This window comes from Drosophila miranda, chromosome 3 (genome assembly GCF_003369915.1).
Source record: "Drosophila miranda strain MSH22 chromosome 3, D.miranda_PacBio2.1, whole genome shotgun sequence".
NCBI classification, from domain to species: domain Eukaryota; kingdom Metazoa; phylum Arthropoda; class Insecta; order Diptera; family Drosophilidae; genus Drosophila; species Drosophila miranda.
Genome location: NC_046676.1, coordinates 18646674 through 18670223, shown reverse-complemented (window position 1 = coordinate 18670223; position 23550 = coordinate 18646674). Strand labels below are relative to the sequence as shown.

At 44.9% G+C, this 23550-nt stretch overlaps 1 protein-coding gene across 14 annotated transcripts; it reads left to right on the top strand.

Annotated features, from left to right (window-relative positions):
- The first annotated feature begins 415 nt into the window (after positions 1 to 415).
- On the top strand, positions 416 to 23529 carry LOC108159216 (potassium/sodium hyperpolarization-activated cyclic nucleotide-gated channel 2). Of its 14 annotated transcripts, XM_017292296.2 has the most exons (16): positions 416 to 617; positions 1482 to 3912; positions 9724 to 11424; positions 14537 to 14714; positions 14888 to 15126; positions 15224 to 15387; positions 15589 to 15725; positions 15774 to 15926; positions 17727 to 17822; positions 20526 to 20675; positions 20768 to 20844; positions 20915 to 21226; positions 21376 to 21470; positions 21528 to 21616; positions 21699 to 22015; positions 22086 to 23529. In XM_017292296.2, exons 2-16 carry the CDS (start codon positions 3842 to 3844, stop codon positions 22222 to 22224), a joined length of 3918 nt encoding a protein of 1305 aa, XP_017147785.1. In that variant the 5' UTR covers positions 416 to 617; positions 1482 to 3841; the 3' UTR covers positions 22225 to 23529. The 14 variants fall into 14 exon arrangements, with proteins under 14 accessions (XP_017147785.1, XP_017147799.1, XP_017147791.1 ...); XM_017292302.2 differs by lacking the exon at positions 416 to 617 and having other exon boundaries at positions 1507 to 3912; positions 14537 to 14702; positions 15789 to 15926; positions 22089 to 23529; XM_017292298.2 differs by lacking the exon at positions 416 to 617 and having other exon boundaries at positions 1507 to 3912; positions 22089 to 23529.
- Positions 23530 to 23550: the final 21 nt, after the last annotated feature.

Below are 23550 nucleotides of genomic sequence, written 5' to 3'. Positions count from 1 at the left end.
ATTTGATCTTCGAAAGCTGTAGAGCCTTAGAGCTATATACGGCATAGAGCTAGGAAATTTTAAATTACATATATGTATATCTGATAAAATTGAGAAAAAGGATGAAAAAGCATTCTAAGGTACACAGTACAGTACAGCATCGTGAAACCTCTCTCAATGTGACCTGGCCAGCAGTGTGCTAAGGACATGTGCACTTTCACTGCCACGCCACCCACACACGCACGCACGGCATGCTCTCGATTTCACTCTAGCAACCACACACAAACACACAAGAATGTGCTTTTTGTGTTTTTGTGTGACTTTGCTTTTGCATTTGGGCCGTCCTTTGCGACTTTGCCTGTCCTTATCGATTTTCAGCGAAATTTCACAGGCTCACGGCGCACGTCAGTGCCATGCGAAAGCGAAGTTTCACTTGTCGCGCTGAGCTCGTTCGTGTCGCAGCAGCAGCAGCAGCAGCAGTAGCAGAAGCACTAGCGAGTGCCGTTATATCGTTAACCGTTCGTTCGTTCGTTACATAAAGAAGAGATTCCAATAGAAAGTTTAAGTGCGCTGCTGTCTGACGGCATAGATCAGTGAAACTTTCCAGGAATAACCAAATCAGCAAATTGTGATAAGCAGTACGAAGCGCGACCCCAACCCCAACCCCCCAAAGAAATCGAATCAAATTTCAATGTAATAAGTCGGAAATTGAGTGTATCCTCTCACTTTCACCTCTAACTCTCTCTCTCTCTCTCTATGAAGAGTGGTGTATAGCTGGCATCTGGGTGCGAAAACGCAGCACGCTTTTGATAAACGTGCCGTAACACGGGCGTTGCGTTGAAAAAAAGTTTCAGGTAGCAGCAGACGCAGAGAGCAGGGAGGTAGAGAGCAGGAAGAACGAAATGTAATAGAGGTCAAAAGAAGCATTGATTTAACGTGTGCTGTGCACTTCCTCCCCCACTCCACTCCCCCTATTCTCAATCTCCCTCTCACCCACTCACCCACTCCCGCTCTTCACAGTTCAGTTCACCTCTACTTCGTCTTCTTCTTTAAGTTCTCCTCCTGCTCTCCCTCTCCCTCTCTTTCATCACCCACTATCTTGGGTGGTCTGTTTTTCGGGACACGACTGTTGTTAATAGTGTGCTCGCCTCGCCTGTCTTCCCGGATATTTGTGATTCTAGGCGTGCTTGTTGTCTGTGTGTGTGTTTCCTAAATAATTTGTTTAAAGTTTCATTCATTCAATAGAATACGATACACACACACACGTACAGTGCGCCGTGCGCGTGTGTGTGTGTGTGTGGGCGTGTGTATGTGCGAAAATGTTGATGACGAACCCACTTAGGTTTATCGCAAACCCACGAAAAAAACCCACGAAACCACCACAAACAGCCGCAGCAGCTGAAAAAAATCGCATGTAACACACGAACACACACACACACACAGACACATGTACAGTTCAATATCCAATAAGAAACCAAGCATAATTACATAATCAAATAAAGGAACGACTAGCAAAAAAGACAAAACAAAAGCCTAAAAGGAATAAACAAAAGCACAAGTCTCAAAAAAACAAAAATTAAAACAGAAAGTTAATCCAAAAATGAAACGAAAATCAACGTAACGTGCACAATTATTTAATCAACGCCAGAGGCCCCCTGGAAACGCCTCAAACAAAAGAAAAAAAACTACATAGAAAGCGAAAAGGAAAGAGGAGAAAACTACGTATAGGAAGTAATAATAGAAAACAACCAATGTACCTGCAACAATGAAATTGAGCAAATCTTAAACAACAAACCCCAAAAACCAAAAACCAAATTTCACCAGGATAAAGATTACTTTTAAAAATATACAAAGACACTCGATATATACCAAAGAAAAGTGCTACACATATACTCGTAAAAGATAGGCAATACATATAACATATGCTATAAAGACTACTACCGTACATAAACCGTATAAACCGTAGTTCGTTGACGTTTGTTCACTGCTGGGAGGATAAGGATAGCGATAGAGATAGAGAGTAACCCCCTATCCAATCGTTGGATTGGATCGTAGAGTAATATGGAACTAACCTCGTAGTTTGTAGAGAGACGTGCGTCTCCGCAAGTAGGAAGCAAATCAAATACTCGTAGCCGCAACATTAACGCACTTAACGACTAACTAAAACTACCAAGTAGTTGCCTCTCTTATACAATATATACATATATAATATATACACCTAAAAGATATATACAAGATACCTAGCTGTAGCCGAACATATACGCCAATCTATATATCTACCTATATGGATTTATTTTTATAATGTCGCTAGACGAGCCCGAGCATCCTCAGAACTACTCCCACTCTCACTCCGAGTAACACTCCGAGTCACGGCCCCTAGTCCTCCTCGACCTAGGCCTTTCAAATTGCATCTGAATAAGTAACGAGGTCGATTAATGCATTAATTGGGTGGCGAAGGACACCGCCACGCCAAGCCGTGCCAAGGAGGGACCCCACCCGGTCCGGTCCGGTCCTTGCCCCCGCCCAGCCGCATCCTTTCTCGCTCGCGTGTCGTGTCGCTCGTGCTAGAATCCAAGGAGATATACGCGCTCACACACACACACATAAAATATATATATATATAAGGAAAACTACCTGCTTTGGGTTTCCTGTGTGGCGCCTGCCTTGACGTAACTTTGGGCCGCACAGCTGCAGGAGAAGGAGGGAGTAGCACCGAAACGCCTTAACCTGACTCACTTCCATCGCTCCAAAGAGCGACCGCAACGCCAGAAACGCCAAACCTTGCCCGCTGTGCGTTCATTAAACTTTCATGACCAAACATTAAATTGCAAAGAGCAGGAGGAAGTGAAAGTGGAGAGGAGAGTAGATAAAAGGAGGAATCCGAACGCCCATTACCATTCCATAGCATACATTTCGGAGTAAGGAAACTAAGCCAAAGTAACAACACTCCATCATCCCCCGGCTCTGTTGTTGTTGTTTTTTTGTGATAATTTATTCACCGATCCGGATCCGGATCTTGATCCCGCCCACCCAATCCAGCCCTTCTTGTTCTTCGGCCTCAGCTCCAGTTCCAGCTCCAGTTCCAGCCCCACCATCACCTTCTACACCACCACCAAAAACAATAACGATACCGTAGAGGAAAAACGACATTTATAATCCAAAGTACAAACGAATAACCCCAAACAACGCTGCAACCCGAACTAAACTATAAATAGCAACATATGGTATTATTATACATACAAGCCGGCAGATATACATGATATGAACACATAACCTCCAAGCAAACACCCGCATAACGAATAACGAATCGAATCGAAACGAAACGAAACGTGCAAAACCGAAAGCAATACAAGCAAGTGCTGTTAACTATTTTAGGAGCTACTTTTTAGACATTCAACCCTACGTTACTTAACACCCAAGAACCCACCAAAATAACCGAACCCCAAACCCCGGAGGGAGGACAACAAGCAGGAGGCAATGCAGTGAGAGTGAAACAGATAGAATAACACACAACGAAAAGCAATTTATTTTGGCATTGGACCTGTGTTAGTTAATGCCAAAAATCGAAACGGAAGTTGCACCTCCACTCCACACACAGACACACACCCACATAAACACCTAAAAAATGCCCATAACAGGGTTAAGAATTGCATCAGTCATCGCGGGGCGTCCATTATAGAACGGAATAGCCCCAACAAAAGGCAACAACAGCCACCACATCAGGAGTTTAACGGCAACTGTAACGGTTAGAGGATAGCGGATAGCGGGTAAAAGTCAAAAGTGGCGAGAGAGTGGCGAAACTTCACCGTTACTCGATGTGGTGCTAGTGGTGGCGACGTGACGGCGGCGTTGTTGACAGAAAATGCACGTGAAACACACTCAGCGCCGAGTCAGCGGTCCTGGAGCATTCGGAACCTTTACCAACGATCAACGGTATGAGAAAACCCATCCATCATATACCCACGTATTCCCTCTCCATGTCTATGTCCCTTGTACTGTTGTTGTGTTGTGCACGATCAATGTACAGTTGTGCGAGTGCGTGCATTGGGGTGATTCGTGTGATAAGGAATGATTACGAAGGATCACCACAGAGTGGTGACACCCTGTGCCCACACTCGCACCGCACACCATTATTCATAAATTTTGATGAGATGTATGTAATTCTGTTCATATTTTTTGTGTTGTTCGATTCCGTTTTGTCCTTGTTTTTTTTTTTTTTTTTTGTTATTTGTCTATGGTGTCATTGTTCGTTTGTCTCTTGAGTTACCGTTACTCTGTTATTGTTGTAAATGTTGTTGCTGCTGCTGTTGTTGTTGTTGTTACTGTTCACGTGTATGTTTGTGTGTGTGTGCTTATGTATGTGGGAGAGTGCGAAGGAGAATGTCGGTCGGGCAATGGCCAAGTGTTCCACTGTCCTCCATTAGGAGCATTTCCTTTGACCGGCTGAAAGAGCACATTCACATTCACGTTCACATTCACATGCCTGGTCAGGGGCCAGAGGCCACAGGAGGTCCCATCATCCGTCACTCTAGTCAATGCAATTACAAAAACTAGATTAAAAGCCGAGCGAACAATAGCAGCAACAATGGATGGCCACACCAGGCACGCCAGCAGCATACACAGTGCATAGCCATACACGCTCCCACACACAATGCAACGCTGGAAAATAGTGTCAAAGCACTTTCGTTGCATACAGCCGGGCGCCACTGTACTTGAAATTGCAGTTGTGCTTTGCCTGTGTGTGCGTTTGTGTGCTTTTGCTTTTACTTCAACGAAATGATTTAACCACTGACCGAATTTCGGCTGCTGTTCTGTTTCTGTGTTGTGTTGTGTTGTGTGATGTGCTTGTATGTATGTACGTATCGATAAGTGCTTGCTGACTTCGTTGTTGTGTTGTTGTGTTGCTGCTTTCACACAGCCTATTCACATGGACACGGCACACACCCACACCCACGCAGATACACATACGCTGAAAGCGACAAGCAGAAGGCCACAAAGGCCGTTCTTTTTATACTCTTTCAGAGGTGTGATTTTGAAGAGATATCATGTCCGTCCATATGTTTCAATCCAAACAAATAATAAGAGTATTAAGATAAACTAACCCAAACAAACACCACTCTCTAGTGGCAAGTTATCGAAGGATATGTATGTGTATATATCGATACATATGTATAAGAGTATCAAAAGCGTCGGCGCCCTAAGGCAGGCTGTTATTGTTGCTGTTGCTCCTATCGATGTGCAAAAGGAAGCTCGATAATTCGAATTCATTCAACTACATATGTAGTTGCAGACACGCATAGACATGCACAGACTTGCATAGACATGCACAGGCAGGAACTTAATTTCTTATCTCCCATCAACGAATCTCATTTTAGTTATTTGTTTCGCTCAGTTGGTTTTGTCTTCGGTTTGTTTCCTTGGTTTTGTTTTATTTGCATTGCATTCGTTTTCGCCACGTGAATAACTGGGATTTATTTTGTGTCAATGTTGTTATTGTTGTTTTACAGAAAACTTTGCTTAAAAGTACAAAAAGTTGAACCATAAAGTAAGCATTAACAACAAGAAAAAAAAAAAAACAAACCAGAACAAGAACAAGAACCCGAACCCGAACGAACAGAAGCGAAATCAGATCAAACAAAAATTTCGACAGCTGCCCTGACATCATCAGAGAAGGTACCGCCGACCAAGCTCCGAATATTCCCCCTCTCTCTCTCTCTCTCTTTCTCTCTTTGACTGACTCCCAGTCACTGCCTTTCTCTTTTTGTCTATAAATATACATACATATATTGTAGTTGCTCTAATACTACTATGTACTTCTACTACTAATACTACTGCTCTGCTACTTTCTACCAATACAATTACAACTGCAACATACAGAATAAGATACACTTTTAATGCTATTAACTTTGCTGCTCGTTCCTCCCTCCACCCCCCGCTACACACTCGCCAGTTTGAAACTCTTGAGCTCCACAATTTCTTGTTGCAAGTAAAAGTAAACTCATTAACTTTGATGCACTTTGCTCCCCCTCTACCCCTCTCCAAGCAGTCCCCTCTCCAGTCCGACGACGACGACGACAACCCTTTCCAGAACCAAATTAACTCCGAATTCCAAATGCATCGCTTAATGACTTATAACAATGCCTGCTTAAGATCCAACCCTCCCTATACTCCCCGCAACCCACACCCCACACCCCAGACCCAAACCCAGACTCAGACCCATACCTCTTAGCCTTCATATTCCTTTAAAATGTACATATTCTATGTAGTCTTATAAATCTAATCGAACTTTTTCGAAATTTTATTTTGGAATCGCATGACAAATGGAAATGATATAGCATTTCTTTGTTTGCTCGTAAAAAAAGGTTTATTAATTGCTTAGCTCTCCGTATAATTAATGGATTATATTGTTACGATTCTGGTTAGCCAAAAATGATATTATTCACATCGAGTTTTGTGTGTCATTTGGCTGTCCAGCCGGAAATCTTTTCAAGTCCCAAATGAAATAATTGCCAGATTGGAGCTTTATTTGAATGACATTGGATGACCTGAGTCTGCCTATCTGAATGTGTATCCCTTGTATAAATTTCCATTGCTCTCAAATGGCTAAAACCGGCCAGATCTGATTCACAAAGGTCGTCCGAAAATCGTTTCGATTGACAGTATACCATATTTAGTATGGACTTAGATACCAGAAACTGAGATATGTCGGATCCTAATATTATGAGTGAATTCCGTGGCTTTCTTTACGATTGTCCCGTTGCTCCTTGTTTTGGTTCCAACTGTTGCCATTAGCGTCCTAGTTTTTGGAATAACTACATATATTGATTCCCCTTGCCTTATATTTCTTTAAAACCATTTGCTTGATTGGTATTAACAGCAGAATAAAACACTCAATAGGTATTTTAATGTATCCCAAATTACCTGCCCCCTGCCTAGTCGATACATTTTCAAACAGCAATCACAGATAAATGTAGATCTGTTCAAATAAACTACCGCCCCGCCCAGAGGCTGACTTTTGTGGACTGGCAGAATTGTAAACATTGAAGCACTAAAAATGGAAATTTTCGTAATTTGTTTACAGCGAAATGTGTGTGTGTGTTTCGAGTGGCATGTTTGGTAATTTGCTTTAAATTTTGTTTGATTTTGCCTGCCTGCAGCAGTTTCCAGCCAGCTCATGCGTCATTAAATATTGCATATTGAATTCATTTCCCTAAATATTTGCCAAAATCCATTTAAAAATAGTTCCCCCCAAGCTTGGTGCCTGGGTGGAGATTGGGGCCAGGTAATAGTTCTAAAGTTCATTCAAAACTAAATCGACTATGAAAAATAGGAGCGAAAGCAATTTGAGTAGCACATGTACATTTATACTAAGTTATGGCTACCAGTATGAATGTGTACTATATATTTGTAGATCCCCCTATTTGGGGGCTTACAGCTTCCACTGATTTAAGATCGATAAATGAAGTGGCAGAATGCAGGCAGCGACGCAGCCGGCTCAATTAGGAACTTACGCTTAATGCCTTCAATTGGCTTTTGAATTATTAATTGAGGCATATTGTGAGTCGTGCTACTTCGACAGCCGCCTCGCTGTGCGGCCCCAAGGCTGGGCAGCACGTGCTCCACTAATCCCCCCGGCTGGAAGACCACTCCAATGCACCAAAGTTGACATTGGACAAGCAGCAGCCGCTTTGCTGAGGCTGTGGCTGTGCCCTTGCCGCAGAGCTTTCGTTTCGAGCCCCATCCACACAATTACTTAACAAGGTTGTCTTATTTGTTTGCTCAGCACCCAAAAATGGGGGACCCGGGGGCGACTCGGACACCCGTTTCTCTGCAAGGAGTGGGAGAGGAGAGGGGCATATACTTTTGACTGCAGCACTTGACAGGTGGCAAACACTCGAAACCAAATGAAATGAAAAAAGCCATCAGATCAACGAGTGGAAAGCAGCAGCAGAGATTGCCTATCCAGACTATCCACAGATTTCATCTATGTGCTGGGGCCTGCGGCCTGCCTCTCAGAGCTGGAATTCCCCGGGGGCCAAGAGCCCTCGATGCTTTTGCTCTGATTGGGCTGCTCTAACCGAAATGGACTTTCGGCCAGATTAGGTCTCAGATACACACACACACACACACACACACATAGCTTACGAACGGATGTGCACGACTGTATATATGTATATGAGCTGCTGAGCTGTCTATCTGTGAAGTGCACACTCATCGAGGGGGGGGGGGGGGGAGGGGGGGGGGGGGGTGTGCCGCATTGGCGTGCAAATATTTGAAATATATTTACTTGTGCTTACAGAAATGCCAGCTCCAATTCCGATTCCGATTCTGATTCCGATTCAAATGCAAATCCAGATTGAGATAATTGCGCCCATGGCGTGATGGGGGGAGCACCTAATTGACTGAAATTGATTTCACTCGATTCCGGCGGGGGGATTACGAATATACATACATATTTGCTTTACAACATTTGCCCTTCCCCATCCCTATCCCACTCCCTTCGATTTTTGCCCAACCTCTGCCATCGGGACCCGGTCCCAAATCCGTGCCCAGAAACATCGCGTACTGCTCGAGGCCCACACACACAAACACACACACACACACACACACCCACACACCCACACTTTGGAGCGCTTCAATTGTTTTCCTTTTGTTCGGATCTACACACACACACAAACATTGCGTCGAGGGTTCTGCTTAGTTCTGTCAACAATAGTTTTCCTTACGTTTCATCGCATTGATTGCCGCCGCCCCCCCCCACCCGTCACGAGGCACAGTGGGCCAAATCCGTTTCGCAGCGGAACAAACCATCATCGACTGCTTTTAGTATCCGCAGCTTCCGTTCTGTGCCACTGTAGTCGCCTTTTGCTCCCACGCTTTATCAGCCGGGTGGGTCCGCCTGGCGCAGCCTTATCTTATCGCCTTCGCTAGCTTTTAGGGCAAATTTGATTTAGAGTACTTCCGCCGCCGGCTGCCGGCCACCGGTTCAGTTCCATTTTGGGCACGCGCTCATACATACATTGTATATCATTCTGGTATCGGTATATCTGCATCTGCATCTGCATCTACGCTTGTATCTATGCATCTGTAGCTATTTGTATCTATGTATTGCCTGGCATGCGTGCTGCTGTACATTAATTTAGTTGAATTTGTTCGCGCGATCTGAAACCAGATGAGCATGACCATTGTTATATAGATGTCTCTATAAATTGTATCACACATCGCGGGTAACATAGTGGGTCCTCGATGGCTGGACCAGAGGCGTGTAGTCTTGTCGGATCGTAGGCCGGATCGAGTGTCTACTGCATGATGAACTCACACGCACACACACACACACACACACATGCTCGTTGCGGGGAATTCGATCCTCCTCCGACTCCGCCTCCTCTCATGTTGCACAATCAATATCTATAATTAACAATTTTCTTTGTTTGTATGTCGCGGTTTTCCACACTGTTTCCTGCTCACTTAGCGTAGCACTATCACTGCCTCTGTCCACACCCCGTGTCCAGTCCGAACCACCCCCCCCCCCCCCCCCATACCTCACCGCCCCGCCCCCAAATGCTGCACATATATCTGCCAATTCGAAATAGATAAATTTGTGTGTTTGCGGCGACTCTTGCCATTCGTTCCAGCATCATTTACCCGTTCTCATTCTTGTCTCCTCTTTCTTTCCGCCTCTCCTTCTTCTGTTTCTGCCCTCCTGCCGCCTCCGCCTCGGATGCTGGATTTTGCTGAGTCTAGAGCTAGCCGCGACAACTTGTACCCCGACGACCATCAGCAGCAGCAGCAGCCTCCGCAGCGCCACTCGCACTCGCACCAGCACTTGGTGCGGCAGTCTCTGACCAGTCTCAGTCACGGGCAGGCGTCATCCGGATCCGGGCCAGCGGGGGATGAGCAGCGGGCCCAGCAGCAGCAGCAGCAGCACCGGCATCGCAGCAGCAGCAGCCGACTCTCGAGCGGCATCTCGAAGCAGAACTCCAGCGACAGCCGCAGTGGACTGCGCATCCTCGACAGCCACAGTCCGGTCAGCTGCGGCACGCACAGCGTGAGCAGTACTGGCGGCCACTCGGCGCTCTACGATGCCTGCCACGAGTACACGCGCAGCTTGAGTGCAGCTCCAACTGTTGAAGCAAGATCGGGAGCGGGAGCGGACGCATCGTTGCTGAAGGGACACTACAGTGATCAGCAGCTAGCGCAGCCAGAGCCAGATCCAGAGCCGGACCCTGAGCGTGACAGGGATCGGGATCGTGATCGAGATCGAGAGCGGGAAAGACGCCATCTGACCAATCTCAATCTCAATCTGAACAGCGAGTACGACTACAGCGGCAGCGACAAGCAGCAGCTGGTGAACGAGACGTACATCTTCAAGTGCATCGCCAACAGTCCGTCGTTTCTGCGCACCAACAAAATCAAGGAGCAGTCCAAGAAGCTGCGCAACCTCTCGCTGAAGACGCGCACGGCCAAGAAGAAGGGTCAGATCATCTCCAAGTCGAACGCGGTGTCGGACAACTCGCTGCATCCGGGCGACAAGTACCTCAACTTGTATCTGGTGGAGAAGAAGCACTCGCTACAGCCGCAGGCCACATCCACATCCGCGTCCACATCCACGCCCAATCCTCACTCAGCATCAGCCCCGGCCAGCTCATCCTCATCCTCGACGGCGACGACTGGGCGTCCGCAGCAGCAGTCCCAACAGCTGCCAGCACTCTCCGCGGTTGCCGCACGCCAGCAACAGCTGCTCCTCAACGGATCGCTGAAGAGCAAGACGAAGACCTTCCCGGCCTACAGAGCGTCCGTGAAGAGCGAGAGCGAGTATCGCGGGAGCGGCAGCAACACCATTCCGACGACGGGCAAGAGTCCACCGGTGCCGCACTCGCTGGCGGCCAAGATAAGCAGCGGCAAGAACTGCAATCTGCTGCAGAGCGCCGGCAACAAGCAGCTCAGCGTCAGCAGCAACTCATGCCACAAGCTGCATGCCCACGGACACGGACACGGCCACTACGCGGGAGCACAAGCACACCATCTGGCCTCATCGCCCAAGAGCTCGGTGTCGAGCAACGGACACCTGAACAAGTACTGCCTGACAGACCTCACGCGCCGCAAGGCAGAGTTCAATCGCCAGCTGAGCGCCCCCACGGACTACACGCACCACTCCTCCAGCAACGGGTCCCAGCAGGAGGGTTCCTCCGAGGCGGCCAATGAGGCTGTGGGCGAGTCGACCATCACTGTAGCCAGTGCGGGAGTGCTTGGAAACGGCCACGGCTATCCTTACATCCATCAGGCCTCGGCCACAGCACCGGCCAATCTCAAGTCGTCGCTGCAGCTGCACAACTTCGGTGTCCATCATCCTTATCCGTATCCGTCGCGTCCTACGTCCACCTCGTGCACGAACAGCTTTAACCGACGCCACATACGACGGCACAAGAGCAAGCTTGGCGAACGGTGAGTACTCATAGTGCTGTAGACCCCCCACAACCCCATCCCATAGCTAATAGATTGAGAGATCCATTGCCATTGCTCCAAAATTTACAAGTGGAAAATTACGCATGCAAAGCGCTGCCACAGTCGCGACTCGTGAGACGACTGTCTCTTACCGGTTTTTTCTGTGCTGGTTACTGGTACTGGGCTTATCGCCGGTATTTGCATAATGCCATCTCTGCCCGAGTCTGGGCCTGGCTCGTGTTGGTCGCGGCTCAGTCCGCGCAATAAGCTTCTAAATGGCCGTCGAGCAGTGAACTTTATTCGAGCGGCGAACCCGCACCCGCGATTAAAAGACAACGCAGCAAAGGATTTGGTTTCTGGTAGCTATCGATTAGAGATAAGCGACTAGCCAACGATATTAGTCGAGTATCGAGTATCAAGTATCGAGTATCGCTGGCAAGGGCGGAAAACGGGAAATTGCTTTTTGTGAACGATGCGGAAAACTAGCTTCATTATCATGCCGATTCGTTTCTGCCCGGCAACGGCAACTGGCCAGAATAAACAGCAAAGTCAATAATATTTGTAATTTATTGCACCAGATCAGCAACAAGCGAGAGAGAGAGAGAACGCGACGCGACGCGACGCGAAGCGTAGCGACCAAGACCCAGACCCAGACCTAGCGTCTGGCTTCGCTTCCTTCTTGCCTTCTTGCCATCTCCGATGACCAGACAGATAGCAGGGCAGAGCGGATCGGATCGGAGCGCATACATTTGCATGAAATCTAAACGAAATTCTCGAATCGAATCGTATCGTATCGGATCAGAACGGATCGGATCGTTTGTTTGTTTATGTTTCGCTTTCAAATAGTTTGCCGGATCGTTCTGTTCTGTGGTGGTGTGTGCTTTTATTGGCATCAATTTCTGCGAAGAATCCAGCCATAATTTGCGTCGCCGCTCGTCTTGTCGCGCCGCGAAATCAATTAAAAAGCTACACAAATTCTTTATTTATTTATTGTGCAACAGCGTCGCGGGGTTCAGAACAGGTTATCAAGTTGTCGTCGCAGCAGCAGCAGCAGCAGCATCCAGCAGCAGCTTAATAAATTCTGAATAAGGCCCAGCCTCAGTTTCAGTTTCAGCTCCAGCTCCAGCCTCTGCCCCTGACGAAACAAAAAACAGAAAAACTATAAACAGTAACAGTAAAAGGCAACGGGAAATCAGAAGAGAAGAAACTATCGCCAAGTGCACAAGCTGGTGTCAATCTCTCAATTATCTCTCATTCAATTAGACAATTGCCAACCAATTTCGGTCTTTCTGCTCTCTCGGAAACGACTGCATCATATCCCGATCCGATCCGATACGACCCGCTCCGATCCGATCTGGATCGCCAGCAATTGATGTTCGAGGTAATACTCGTCTCGTCGTACAATCGAAAGCAAAGTGACTCTGTCTGCGTCTGCGTCGGCGTCGGCGTCGGCGTCTGCATCTCCGTCTCTCGCGATCTCCGTATCCGTACCGTACCTCCCGCGGCTTCTCGAGGACGCCCGAAGGCGATCCCGAAACGACGCTCGGTCACTCGGAGTGCTCTGCCGGCGTTGGCCGGCCAGCTGTGAGCACTGTGCTCGGCCCGTGCCGCCGCTAGTCGCACAAAGATTGCCGCTGTAACAACGTGGAGTACTCATAGAACCGAACCCCATCCCATACTCGTCCAGCCTAGTCCCCGCCAACACCCTATATGTGTAAGTCGTCGTTAAATCAGAGACAAAACATCTGCTGCGGCACGTTTCCAGTTGCCAACAGAACGGCAGAAAAAAAAAAAAACACAGTGAAAACAAAAAACAAACCAAAAAACTGTAAAAAACAGACAGTGAAACCACAATTAAGAATCGTAACGTAATCACCAATTTATGTGTAATCCAATATCTGGGAAATGTTAGAGCTCGTTCTGCGGTTGTTCTCAACGGTCTGGTCTGGTCTGTTCTGGTCTGCCTTCCGAATCATGATAACTAATAAATTCATTAGGGCGAAGATTAAATTAAATCAGCTTCATTCATCAGGCTTAATTAAAATGAAACTTTCCCATTTCGAAATATAAAAACCACCATCAATTGAGTGTGAAGAGGCGCAAAAAGTACAAAAAAACTACAAATGCCAAAGTGAAATAATAATAATAATAGAAATATAAATACATACAAATGCGATTACGAGTCCGAAACCGAATACGAAGTATGAATAACCGTAACATTCATAGCCCCCGAACCGACCAGGGTAACGTAACTGCACGCGTCTCCGTCTCCTAACAATAGATCCGCGCTGAATACCACGCGATTTGTCGTTCAGTCTCCCCCGCTGCCACTGCCACTGACTGCCAGCGACGCGACGGTGCTCCAAAAAACGCAAGCAGAGCAAACAACAACATTTCCGCAGCGTCGTGCGGAGTGGGGAGTGGGGAGTGGGGAGTGGTGGTGTTGCCGGTGCCGGTGCCGGAAAACCTTGGCAATCAGCATCGAATGGGCAAGGCAAACCCAGACCAGACCAGACGGCGCACTCTCTGTCGCACTCTACTTCGTTAAACCTTGCAACGTGCGTGTGGCATAATTAAAAACGACAAAAAACGACATTAAGGAACAAAAATAACCGGCGTGCTAACCTACCCCACCCCAAACCACCTTGACATCCCGCGTATAGTGTGGAGCATACTTTCACTTTATCTCTAGGGACCGCGACCTTATGGGATCATTTTCAACGGAATACATTCAGGAAGTGATTTTTCAGGGCTTTAGTTATGTTTTATGATAATCGGAATCAAGTGTTCAGAGTTAACATTGATATTCTGTCTGTCTCTGAGAACTCTATCCCGATTAGAATTATTTTAAATTGCAGTTAGAGCAGTCCGAGGAGCGGGAATGTAGTACAGTTGGCGGGAATTCCACAAAGTATTTTTGAAATATTCGGATCGGATGTCTCTTTCGCGTATTTTGAGAGTTTTGTTTAGAAAGAATTCCAGCTAAAATGAAATCTGAGGAGCGTTCATCATATGGTCGGCATGTCGACCATATGCCGCTCTTATATACAATGCATATGTACTACATATGTGTATGTGTTTAATATATTGTAACAATGTTCCCCCCTTTCAGTTTGCTGAGCGGCGATAGTGAGGAATCGGTGCGCTGCTCGTACTGCTCCGTCTTGAATGTGAATGAGAACGATTTGCGAATTTCGTTTGAAAACACCTGCACCGACTCGCTGGTCACCGCTTTCGATGATGAGGCACTGCTAATATGCGACCAAGGAACCGAAATGGCAAGAGCAAAGGTTTTATTTGTACTATTTGCACAGGACTGATCACGCACATATAACACAACGTATACTATACCCGCCATTAACAGACTACAGACTGTAGACTGTAGACCATGGACTCGTAGACTCAGGCAAATTGCGAGAGATGCTGGATGTATTTGATTAATGGTTTTTGTACGCCTCCGCAGGTACACTTTGATGACGTGTCGTTGTACGGCACTCCGAAAGAGGAGCCGATGCCGAACATACCGATCGTGTCGGAAAAAGTCTCTGCGAATTTCCTAAAAAGTCAATTGCAATCATGGTTCCAGCCGACGGACAATCGTTTGGCCATGAAACTATTTGGCAGCCGCAAGGCATTGGTCAAGGAGCGCATACGTCAGAAAACTTCCGGTCATTGGGTCATACACCCGTGCAGTTCATTCAGGTGAGTTGTGCTCGGATGAGGGATTAAAAAGATCGTTTAATGGTTGTGTTATCCTTTTGCTAATCTGTATTCAAATCTGATTTGATCTGATCGACAGGTTTTACTGGGACCTTTGCATGCTTTTATTATTAGTAGCAAATCTTATTATCCTGCCAGTCGCAATATCATTCTTCAACGATGATCTGAGCACACGATGGATTGCCTTCAACTGCCTAAGTGATACTATTTTTTTAATAGATATTGTAGTCAATTTTAGAACAGGTAATGCACATAATCATCTTACGAACCTACTACTACTACTACTACTACTATCCACATATGTATGTAAATAACCCTATCCCGGACACCCACCCACCTCGGGCTGGTTCAGGCCTCGAGCCCGAGTGGTCGTGGGTTGTGGTTGTGCTTCCTTCTGTTCTGTTCTAAACTATGATGTGATCTCTCGCCCCGAATGTTTCTTAGGAATTATGCAACAAGACAACGCTGAACAAGTAATATTGGATCCAAAGCTTATAGCTAAACACTATTTAAGAACTTGGTTTTTTCTCGATTTGATTTCGTCGATACCGCTAGATTATATATTTTTAATTTTCAATCAAGTAAGTGTCCATGTATTTTGAGAAGCAGTACGCAACACATTGATTAAGATTATGAAATTGCAGGATTTCTCTGATTCTTTTCAAATTTTGCATGCCGGACGCGCCCTGCGCATCCTGCGCCTAGCTAAACTACTCTCCCTCGTCCGCCTGCTCCGGCTCTCCCGCCTCGTGCGCTACGTATCCCAATGGGAGGAGGTCTATGTGAGTACTCACGGCTACATTTTGCCAAACGTTTCGAAACGTTTCTCGTTACCGTTTCTACTATATTGTTTCGGTTTGCATAACATATGTATGTATGTACGATGTATGTACGATGATATTTCATTACTTTACCCTACCCTACTTTCTTGATTTCCTTTTGTAATGTCTTTACAATGCCATTGTACGATATTACATATCATATGCATTATGCATTATGCATTATTATATGTATGTATGTACGAGTATCTCTGATTCCTGAGTTTCGTCATTCACATTTTAGTTCCACTTTGAGTTAGAGTTTCAGTTTCCTTTTCCGTTTCAGTTTCCTTTTAAGTTTCCTTTTCAGTATCCTTTTCGGTTGCGACCCAATTCTCGACCGTAAGATCAGCATACTCGCAAAATACTACTCCTTACTCGTTCACTCGCCACCACACCACAACAGATTTCGATTTCGAGGATCTAGGATCTGTGTATGTGTAGGTTGCCAGTGACACAGATGTCACCTAGCAAAGTCGTCAGGGCACGGCAGGGCAGGGCAGGGGTCGATGGTCAGGGGACTAGTCCACGAAGTGCTCACCTTTCTTTGCTGAATGAATATGTGCCACATACACATGCGTGCATGTATTGTATATCCGTAAAGAAATGTTCAAACTATGTACGATACTATTTTATTTGAAATGTTTTCTGGAAGCTCTGTGTCTTTGATTTCCGTTTAAAACCTTATGCGTTCGATTATTTATCAAGTAATATGAAACTTTTTCTCGTACCGTTCCACCTCCTAACCGTAATACCGTTTAAATGTCTATTAAGCCGAACCGAACGAACATAGAACCAAATCAGGCAGACAGTCGTTGTACCATACTCCCCAACTCAGTTTGTATATTATACAATTGTCAATTGTGTATTGTATCCCATCCCCCCCTACCAATGATGTTTGTTTCGTTTCGTGTTGTGCGCCTGCTGCGCTTCGAGTCCCAGACCAGATCCATCCAAAATCCCGCCTAGGCCAAAATACTGCAAGAACACACACACACATCCTATCTATGACACATTCAAACAAACACTACACACACATAACAAGCATAAATACACACACAAATCGAACCGAATCGAATCGAATCGAATACTTATCCTTTGACCATCTAACGCTCTCTAAGGCAAGCTTGAGGACTTCACGGGAAGATCCCCCTTTGCTTTCTTTCCACATTTCTTCTGTTGAGTCTTCGATTTACCGCTTCTGTTGATCTGATATTCGATTTTCTGTTCATTTCTTGCTGACTTTGAAGCACTCAAACCAATTCTTCATTGCACTTTGTACAACTTCTTTGAATCGAAGGACATCTCCGGCACTCTCAGGTGTTTAAGGAATGCCTTTGACTCTCTCTCCTCTCTCTCCTCTCTCTCCCCGCTCTCCCCTCTCTCCCATCTTTCCGAAGAACAACTCCAATCCAAACCCTAGACCCCACTCCACCACACCTCACCCCCGTTTTGAGATACGTACAAATACAGTTTCTTAAAGGATATACCAAGCCTAACTTGGTAACCCACATACCTTATGATTTATGTTTATTTTGTTTTTGAGCCGCTCAACGGAAGCGATGAAAAGAAAAGAAATGAAATGTTTACCGAAAAGTATCCAACAAAGAATTGCCAAATGAAAATGAAAATGAAAACGAAAATCAAAATCAGATTAAGATTCCCAGTAAAGAGATCAAAAATGAAATAAAAATAAATTATGTATACAAAATCCAATAAGCTGAATCAGGGCCTAAAATACCTGTGTATATATATGGTTTTTAGATTCTGCAGAATCTACAGAAAAAAAGTGCTGATCGCAGAGGGAGAATGCACAGAAAAGACAAAGATGGCTTGACAAAAAGCAACCTAATTCTCAAGGTAAACCACCATCCAATAAAAATAACAAACAAAAATCAAAAATCAACAAAACACAACAACTTCAATATACATTCGTTGATAAAAACAAAAAAACAAAAAGCCTTGATTGATTCCAATTATAATTATGTATTATCGGCGCAACATGACTCACTTTTGAGGAATGTTTGAGCCATTCAAATTCAGTTTTAGTGCATCATTTCGTTCGATTGTTCGTTCGTTCGATTGTTCGTTGATCATGTTTGCTTGATTTTATCGTAATGTTCGTTCGTTCGTACGTTCTGTAAATTTTCTGAGACTGCCTTTTTATATACACATTGATTGATTGATTGATATTGACATATTGACATACATATTCTCTATTTCTCATTTGATGCATAAACAGTAAAAAACAAAGAGAACAAATGCAGTAATCGATAATATCTAGCGCCGAAAATCGATAGCAAAATCTTCGGTCCGTAATCGAAGCTCTTTCACGCTCTTCACACGAATTGGGGGGGATAATGTAATAATGTAAGCTCTCGCCTGAGGAAACATTAGATGGCGTAGATTTTGATTCCATGCATGGGCATGCCACTGAAAGTCCCCTTTCGTACTGCTGTTGTATCTATTGCTCCGAAGCTCAGACTAGCTGGGTTACACGTATATTCCTCTATTCTAGCGATGTGAAGAGCCTGAAAATATGACAGATCACAGGAGAAATCAATCTGAAGCGGTGTTTTCCACAGTGAAGATCAATGCTTTTTGCTTTACGACTATATATGTATATCCAATATATCCATTGAAGTAGAGTAGCAGCCGCACCAGCTAGTCTGTTGATCCCACTGTAAAAACGCCCATATGCTGCACCATTAGAAAGTTGTTGTTATTGCTGCTGCTGCAGCTGCTGCTCTTGCTTCTGCACCGCATTGCCACATTCCGGACTACGGATTATGGATTACAGATTCCAAAGCCCAGGCTCAGACATCACATAAAACACATACGCACACAGACGAAGTAGTCAATCAATAAATCTGCAACAGTTGTCGGATGATTGTATGCTGATTGCCTGAGGCTGAGGCTGAGGCGGGCTAACAGATCAACAGATCAATCAGATCGAACACGAACACTGTACTATATATATAGCCACGTAATACTCGTATTCTATAGCATACATTTGCGGGCCCATGCCGAAACGCTTTCTACATCCTAAGCCTATCGTATCGTATCTATCGTACTCAACCTAACCTCTCACCTTTAATCGACACTCTGCTCAATGCTTTCTGCTTTTGTTTGGCGCCATTTTTGTGCTGCGCGCTTTCCTGCTCCCCCACTCTGTACTCGCTCTTTATCACTCTATCTCTCTCTCTGTCAATTACTTTTAACAGACACCACTGTACTGCTACCGTTGCTACTGCTGCTACTGTTTCTACTGTTGTTTTTGTTTCTGTTTCTGTTTCTTTTCTGGTTATGGTTTTTTGGTTTACTCGCTTTGATTTGTACTTTTGGTTGTGTTCTCCCCTCCCCTCCCTTTCTTCCTATTTTTGTTTCTGTTGTACAGAGGATTTCAGCAAAAGCGCGTCGTAACGGTTTCTGTAAGTGTCCGAAATACGCACACAAACACACGCACACAGAAGCTGATTTCTTGAATGCAACTCTGCTCCTGCTCTCTTTCTCTCTCTCTCTCTTTCTCTATATTTGTTATGATTTTGGTTGGTTATGTTCGTTTGAAATTTGTTGTTGGTTTGTTTGTTTGTTTTTTTTTTAAAACTACTACTTTTGTACAGAAATTACGTAGTACAAATACTAACAACTGAGAAAGTCAGAGCCAACAAACGCTTTCATTGTAAAATACCCAGTTTCGTTTTCAATAATTTGAACGTTTGAACGGCTTTAGTGTTGAAAACAAATACACACAAAACAAAAAACAACAAAAACTACAAAAACCAAAGTAAAGATGGAGCACCTTGTACCATAATTTAGCAGCTGATTTTGCACTAATTTCGAAACGTAGAAATGGTTTGAATTTGAATTTGAATTGAGTTTGGATTGATTGCTCAGGCTGTACACTGTACACTGGACACTGTTGCATTGCCTAACATTAGACTAATCTTATCTTATTTTACCTTATCAGCAGATGTACTACTACTTTTATTGTATATTGATAGCGAGTTCTCGACTGCGTCTATGACTGCGTTAAGGTCCTCCTGCCTCTGCGACTCTCCCGATTTTGAATCTGATCTGATCTGATCTGCTCTGCTACAATCTCTGATCTTTAAGGATATCTGAGGGCAGAGCAGAGCCGGAAAGGGAAAGTCCCAGTTGCAAGATATGGACTGGATCTAGACTGCGTAAATTCTTGTTTAATGGCTGTGGTTTTTCGATTTTGTTTTAGTTGCTTTGATTGGCATAACTGCAATAACTGTTCTATTTAACGGTAGCTGAAAGCTTAAGCTAAAGTTCACCAAATACGCAAATTCCAACAATGTTTCCAATGAGTTCTATTCTTTGTTTGGGTTTTCTTTCCCGTTTACCCGAGACATTTGGTTTGCCGTACCGTTTGAATTTGTTTAAATGTGAAACTCACTCAAGATGTAACACGCACACACACAGATACACACAAACACTGACACACTTACACCCACACACACAAACACATTAGTGAGCGGTGTCGGACCTCTCTGGTTGATTGGTGGCACTCTATCTGATTGTAAACTCTGGTTACAGTTCCTCAATATGGCCTCGGTGTTCATGAGGATCTTCAATTTAATTTGCATGATGCTCTTGATCGGACACTGGAGCGGTTGCTTGCAGTTCTTAGTGCCAATGTTGCAGGGTTTTCCATCAAACTCCTGGGTATCCATCAACGAGTTGCAGGTGCAGTACAACCCCATCGTGAATCGGTGAACCAGTGAACCGGTAATCGAGCAGAGTCGGTGTATCGGGTGGCTAATTCGATTCGATTTCAGGAATCCTACTGGCTGGAGCAGTATTCGTGGGCATTGTTCAAGGCCATGTCGCACATGCTGTGCATTGGCTACGGCAGGTATGTGTTCCCAAATCCACTTCCACTCTTTTTGTGATGAAAACTTTAATCATACGTTCTATTGTTGCAGATTTCCACCACAATCACTGACAGACATGTGGCTGACGATGCTGTCGATGATATCCGGCGCCACGTGTTACGCATTGTTCCTGGGTCATGCGACCAATCTCATCCAGAGCTTGGACTCCAGCAGGCGGCAGTACCGCGAGAAGGTCAAACAGGTGGAGGAGTACATGGCCTACCGCAAGCTGCCGCGCGACATGCGACAGCGCATCACGGAATACTTTGAGCATCGGTACCAGGGTAAATTCTTCGATGAAGAGTTGATCCTTGGCGAGTTGAGCGAGAAATTGCGCGAGGATGTCATCAACTACAATTGCAGGTGGGCGATCTGTGACCGGTCCAGTCTATTCCTTCTACTAGATTTACATTCAGCCGTCGAGTCGTCGTCGAGTTGTTCTTCCTCTCTTGTTGTGTTCTCTTGCATCTCAGTCTGTTGTATTACAATCGTTCTCCTTTCACCTTTCACAGATCCCTCGTGGCATCAGTGCCTTTTTTTGCTAATGCCGATTCGAATTTCGTTTCCGACGTAGTTACTAAACTGAAATACGAAGTTTTCCAACCAGGTGATTGATCCAAAGTCTGTTCTAAGCTGTAACACTCTTAACGTTCTGCTCTTTCAGGTGATATTATCATAAAGGAGGGTACGATCGGTACAAAAATGTACTTCATTCAGGAGGGCGTTGTGGACATTGTCATGGCCAACGGCGAGGTAATGCCCTGCCTGCTCAGACCGCATATCGCAGAAGATGTAGAAGATTATTCGTGTTGCTAATTCTTTGTCTGATCCGCAGGTTGCCACCTCACTATCGGACGGTTCTTACTTCGGTGAGATCTGTCTGCTGACCAATGCGCGTCGTGTGGCCAGCGTGCGAGCCGAAACCTATTGCAATCTATTCTCGTTGAGCGTGGATCATTTCAATTGCGTGCTGGATCAGTATCCGCTGATGCGCAAGACCATGGAGACTGTGGCCGCAGAGCGGTTGAACAAGATCGGCAAGAATCCAAACATAATGCAGCAGAAGGACGAACAGCTAAGCAATCCCGAGTCGAACACTATCACGGCCGTGGTGAATGCCCTGGCTGCCGAGGCCGATGAATGCAAAGATGAGTAAGTGTGAAATGATTATGTGATCTGCCGTGCACCGTTCTGTATTCCTTTCCTTCCTTACCATTCTAAGCAGTGACATGGATCTCAAGGAGAATTTACTGCATGGGTCAGAGTCGAGCATTGCTGAGCCGGTTCAAACGATACGCGAGGGTCTGCCCAGGCCTCGGAGCGGGGAGTTTCGAGCCCTGTTCGAGGGCAACACCCCATGACACTGAGCCGAGGCGATGGCGATGACTATGACGAAGACGATGAAGATGGTGATGAAGAGCGGTGCGGGCGGGCATCGGGCATCCATCTGAAAGGCAATTTTGCAGGACACACACTCACCCACACACACACCCACATACACAAAACACCACTCACACACACACACACATGCGTATATAATAATTTAGTAAATGAAACCCCAAGAAGCGATAAGAAGAGTACACTAAAAAGAATCAATTTACGGTAGACACTCTATATATGCAATTGCGATTTAGTAGAAAACATTAAAAAAAGACAAAACAAAAAAATCCAAAAAAAGAACAAAACAATTACACAAAAATGTCCTCAATAATTATTCATAATTTCAGCTCCGCTAACTGTGATGACTTTAATATAAGAATCGAAAAAAAAAAACAATTACATACAAATATAAATTATATGATAGAGAAGAAACTCAGCAGACAGATCCGAATCAGAATCAGATCCACACAGACCTAGCCCACATACCTCAATAGAAGAGTTTGCCACACACACACACACACACAAAAACACATGCAACAACAACAAAAATACAGACACAGAGAGAGACATACCTTATAGGGAATCTACATTTAAGTTTTATGCCCACGATATTGTAACGATTACGAAGTGAGTAGACTTTTGTGAATTGCTACAGCGTTAGTCCTATGGACCTACTACAGAACATACATACACCCACACCCACACAGAGACAGACACCAACCACACCTGTAGATTGTAGAGTGGAACAGGGTAAGAGACAGTCGAAATACAGACCGACTGACCAACAGATCCGCAGACACGCATCAACTTATGATATAAAGGAACGGAGCGAATCGTGAAGGCATACCAAACACACATATTTATGCGCGTAGCTATTATGTACTCGAGCAACCAACAAACAAACAAACAAACAATTATGTATTATTGCGATTATATAGCATATTTAAATACGCATTGCAAAATGGAAACAACATAACTCAGCAATATACAAGAAAACAAAATGTATTTAAGCAAGTTTAACGAATGCGCATTAGTAGTTGAACTATTAGTTTTTCACTCACTAACAAAACTAAAAAACAAACAAACAAATAACACCACTCGACACACAACGTAGTAGAGAAGCCTCAACAAAAAATAAAAACAAAAAACAAAAGAAGAATACGAGTATATTCAAAAGAAAACCAACCTCAGGGTGCCGTCGTTTCAGCGGTCCCCAACCGACAAAAACAAAAAAACAAAAAACAAAAAAAGGAAGAACAAACAAGAAACCAACTATATACACGACATATATATACAAAACATAGACA

Excerpts from the sequence above, each read along its gene's own strand:
- LOC108159216 (XM_017292296.2), top strand. The coding sequence starts at position 3,842 with ATGCACGTGAAACACACTCAGCGCCGAGTCAGCGGTCCTGGAGCATTC. Across the intron at positions 21,227-21,375 it reads GTCATCAACTACAATTGCAG|ATCCCTCGTGGCATCAGTGC; the intron begins GTGGGCGATCTG and ends CACCTTTCACAG. Across the intron at positions 22,016-22,085 it reads GCCGATGAATGCAAAGATGA|CAGTGACATGGATCTCAAGG; the intron begins GTAAGTGTGAAA and ends TACCATTCTAAG.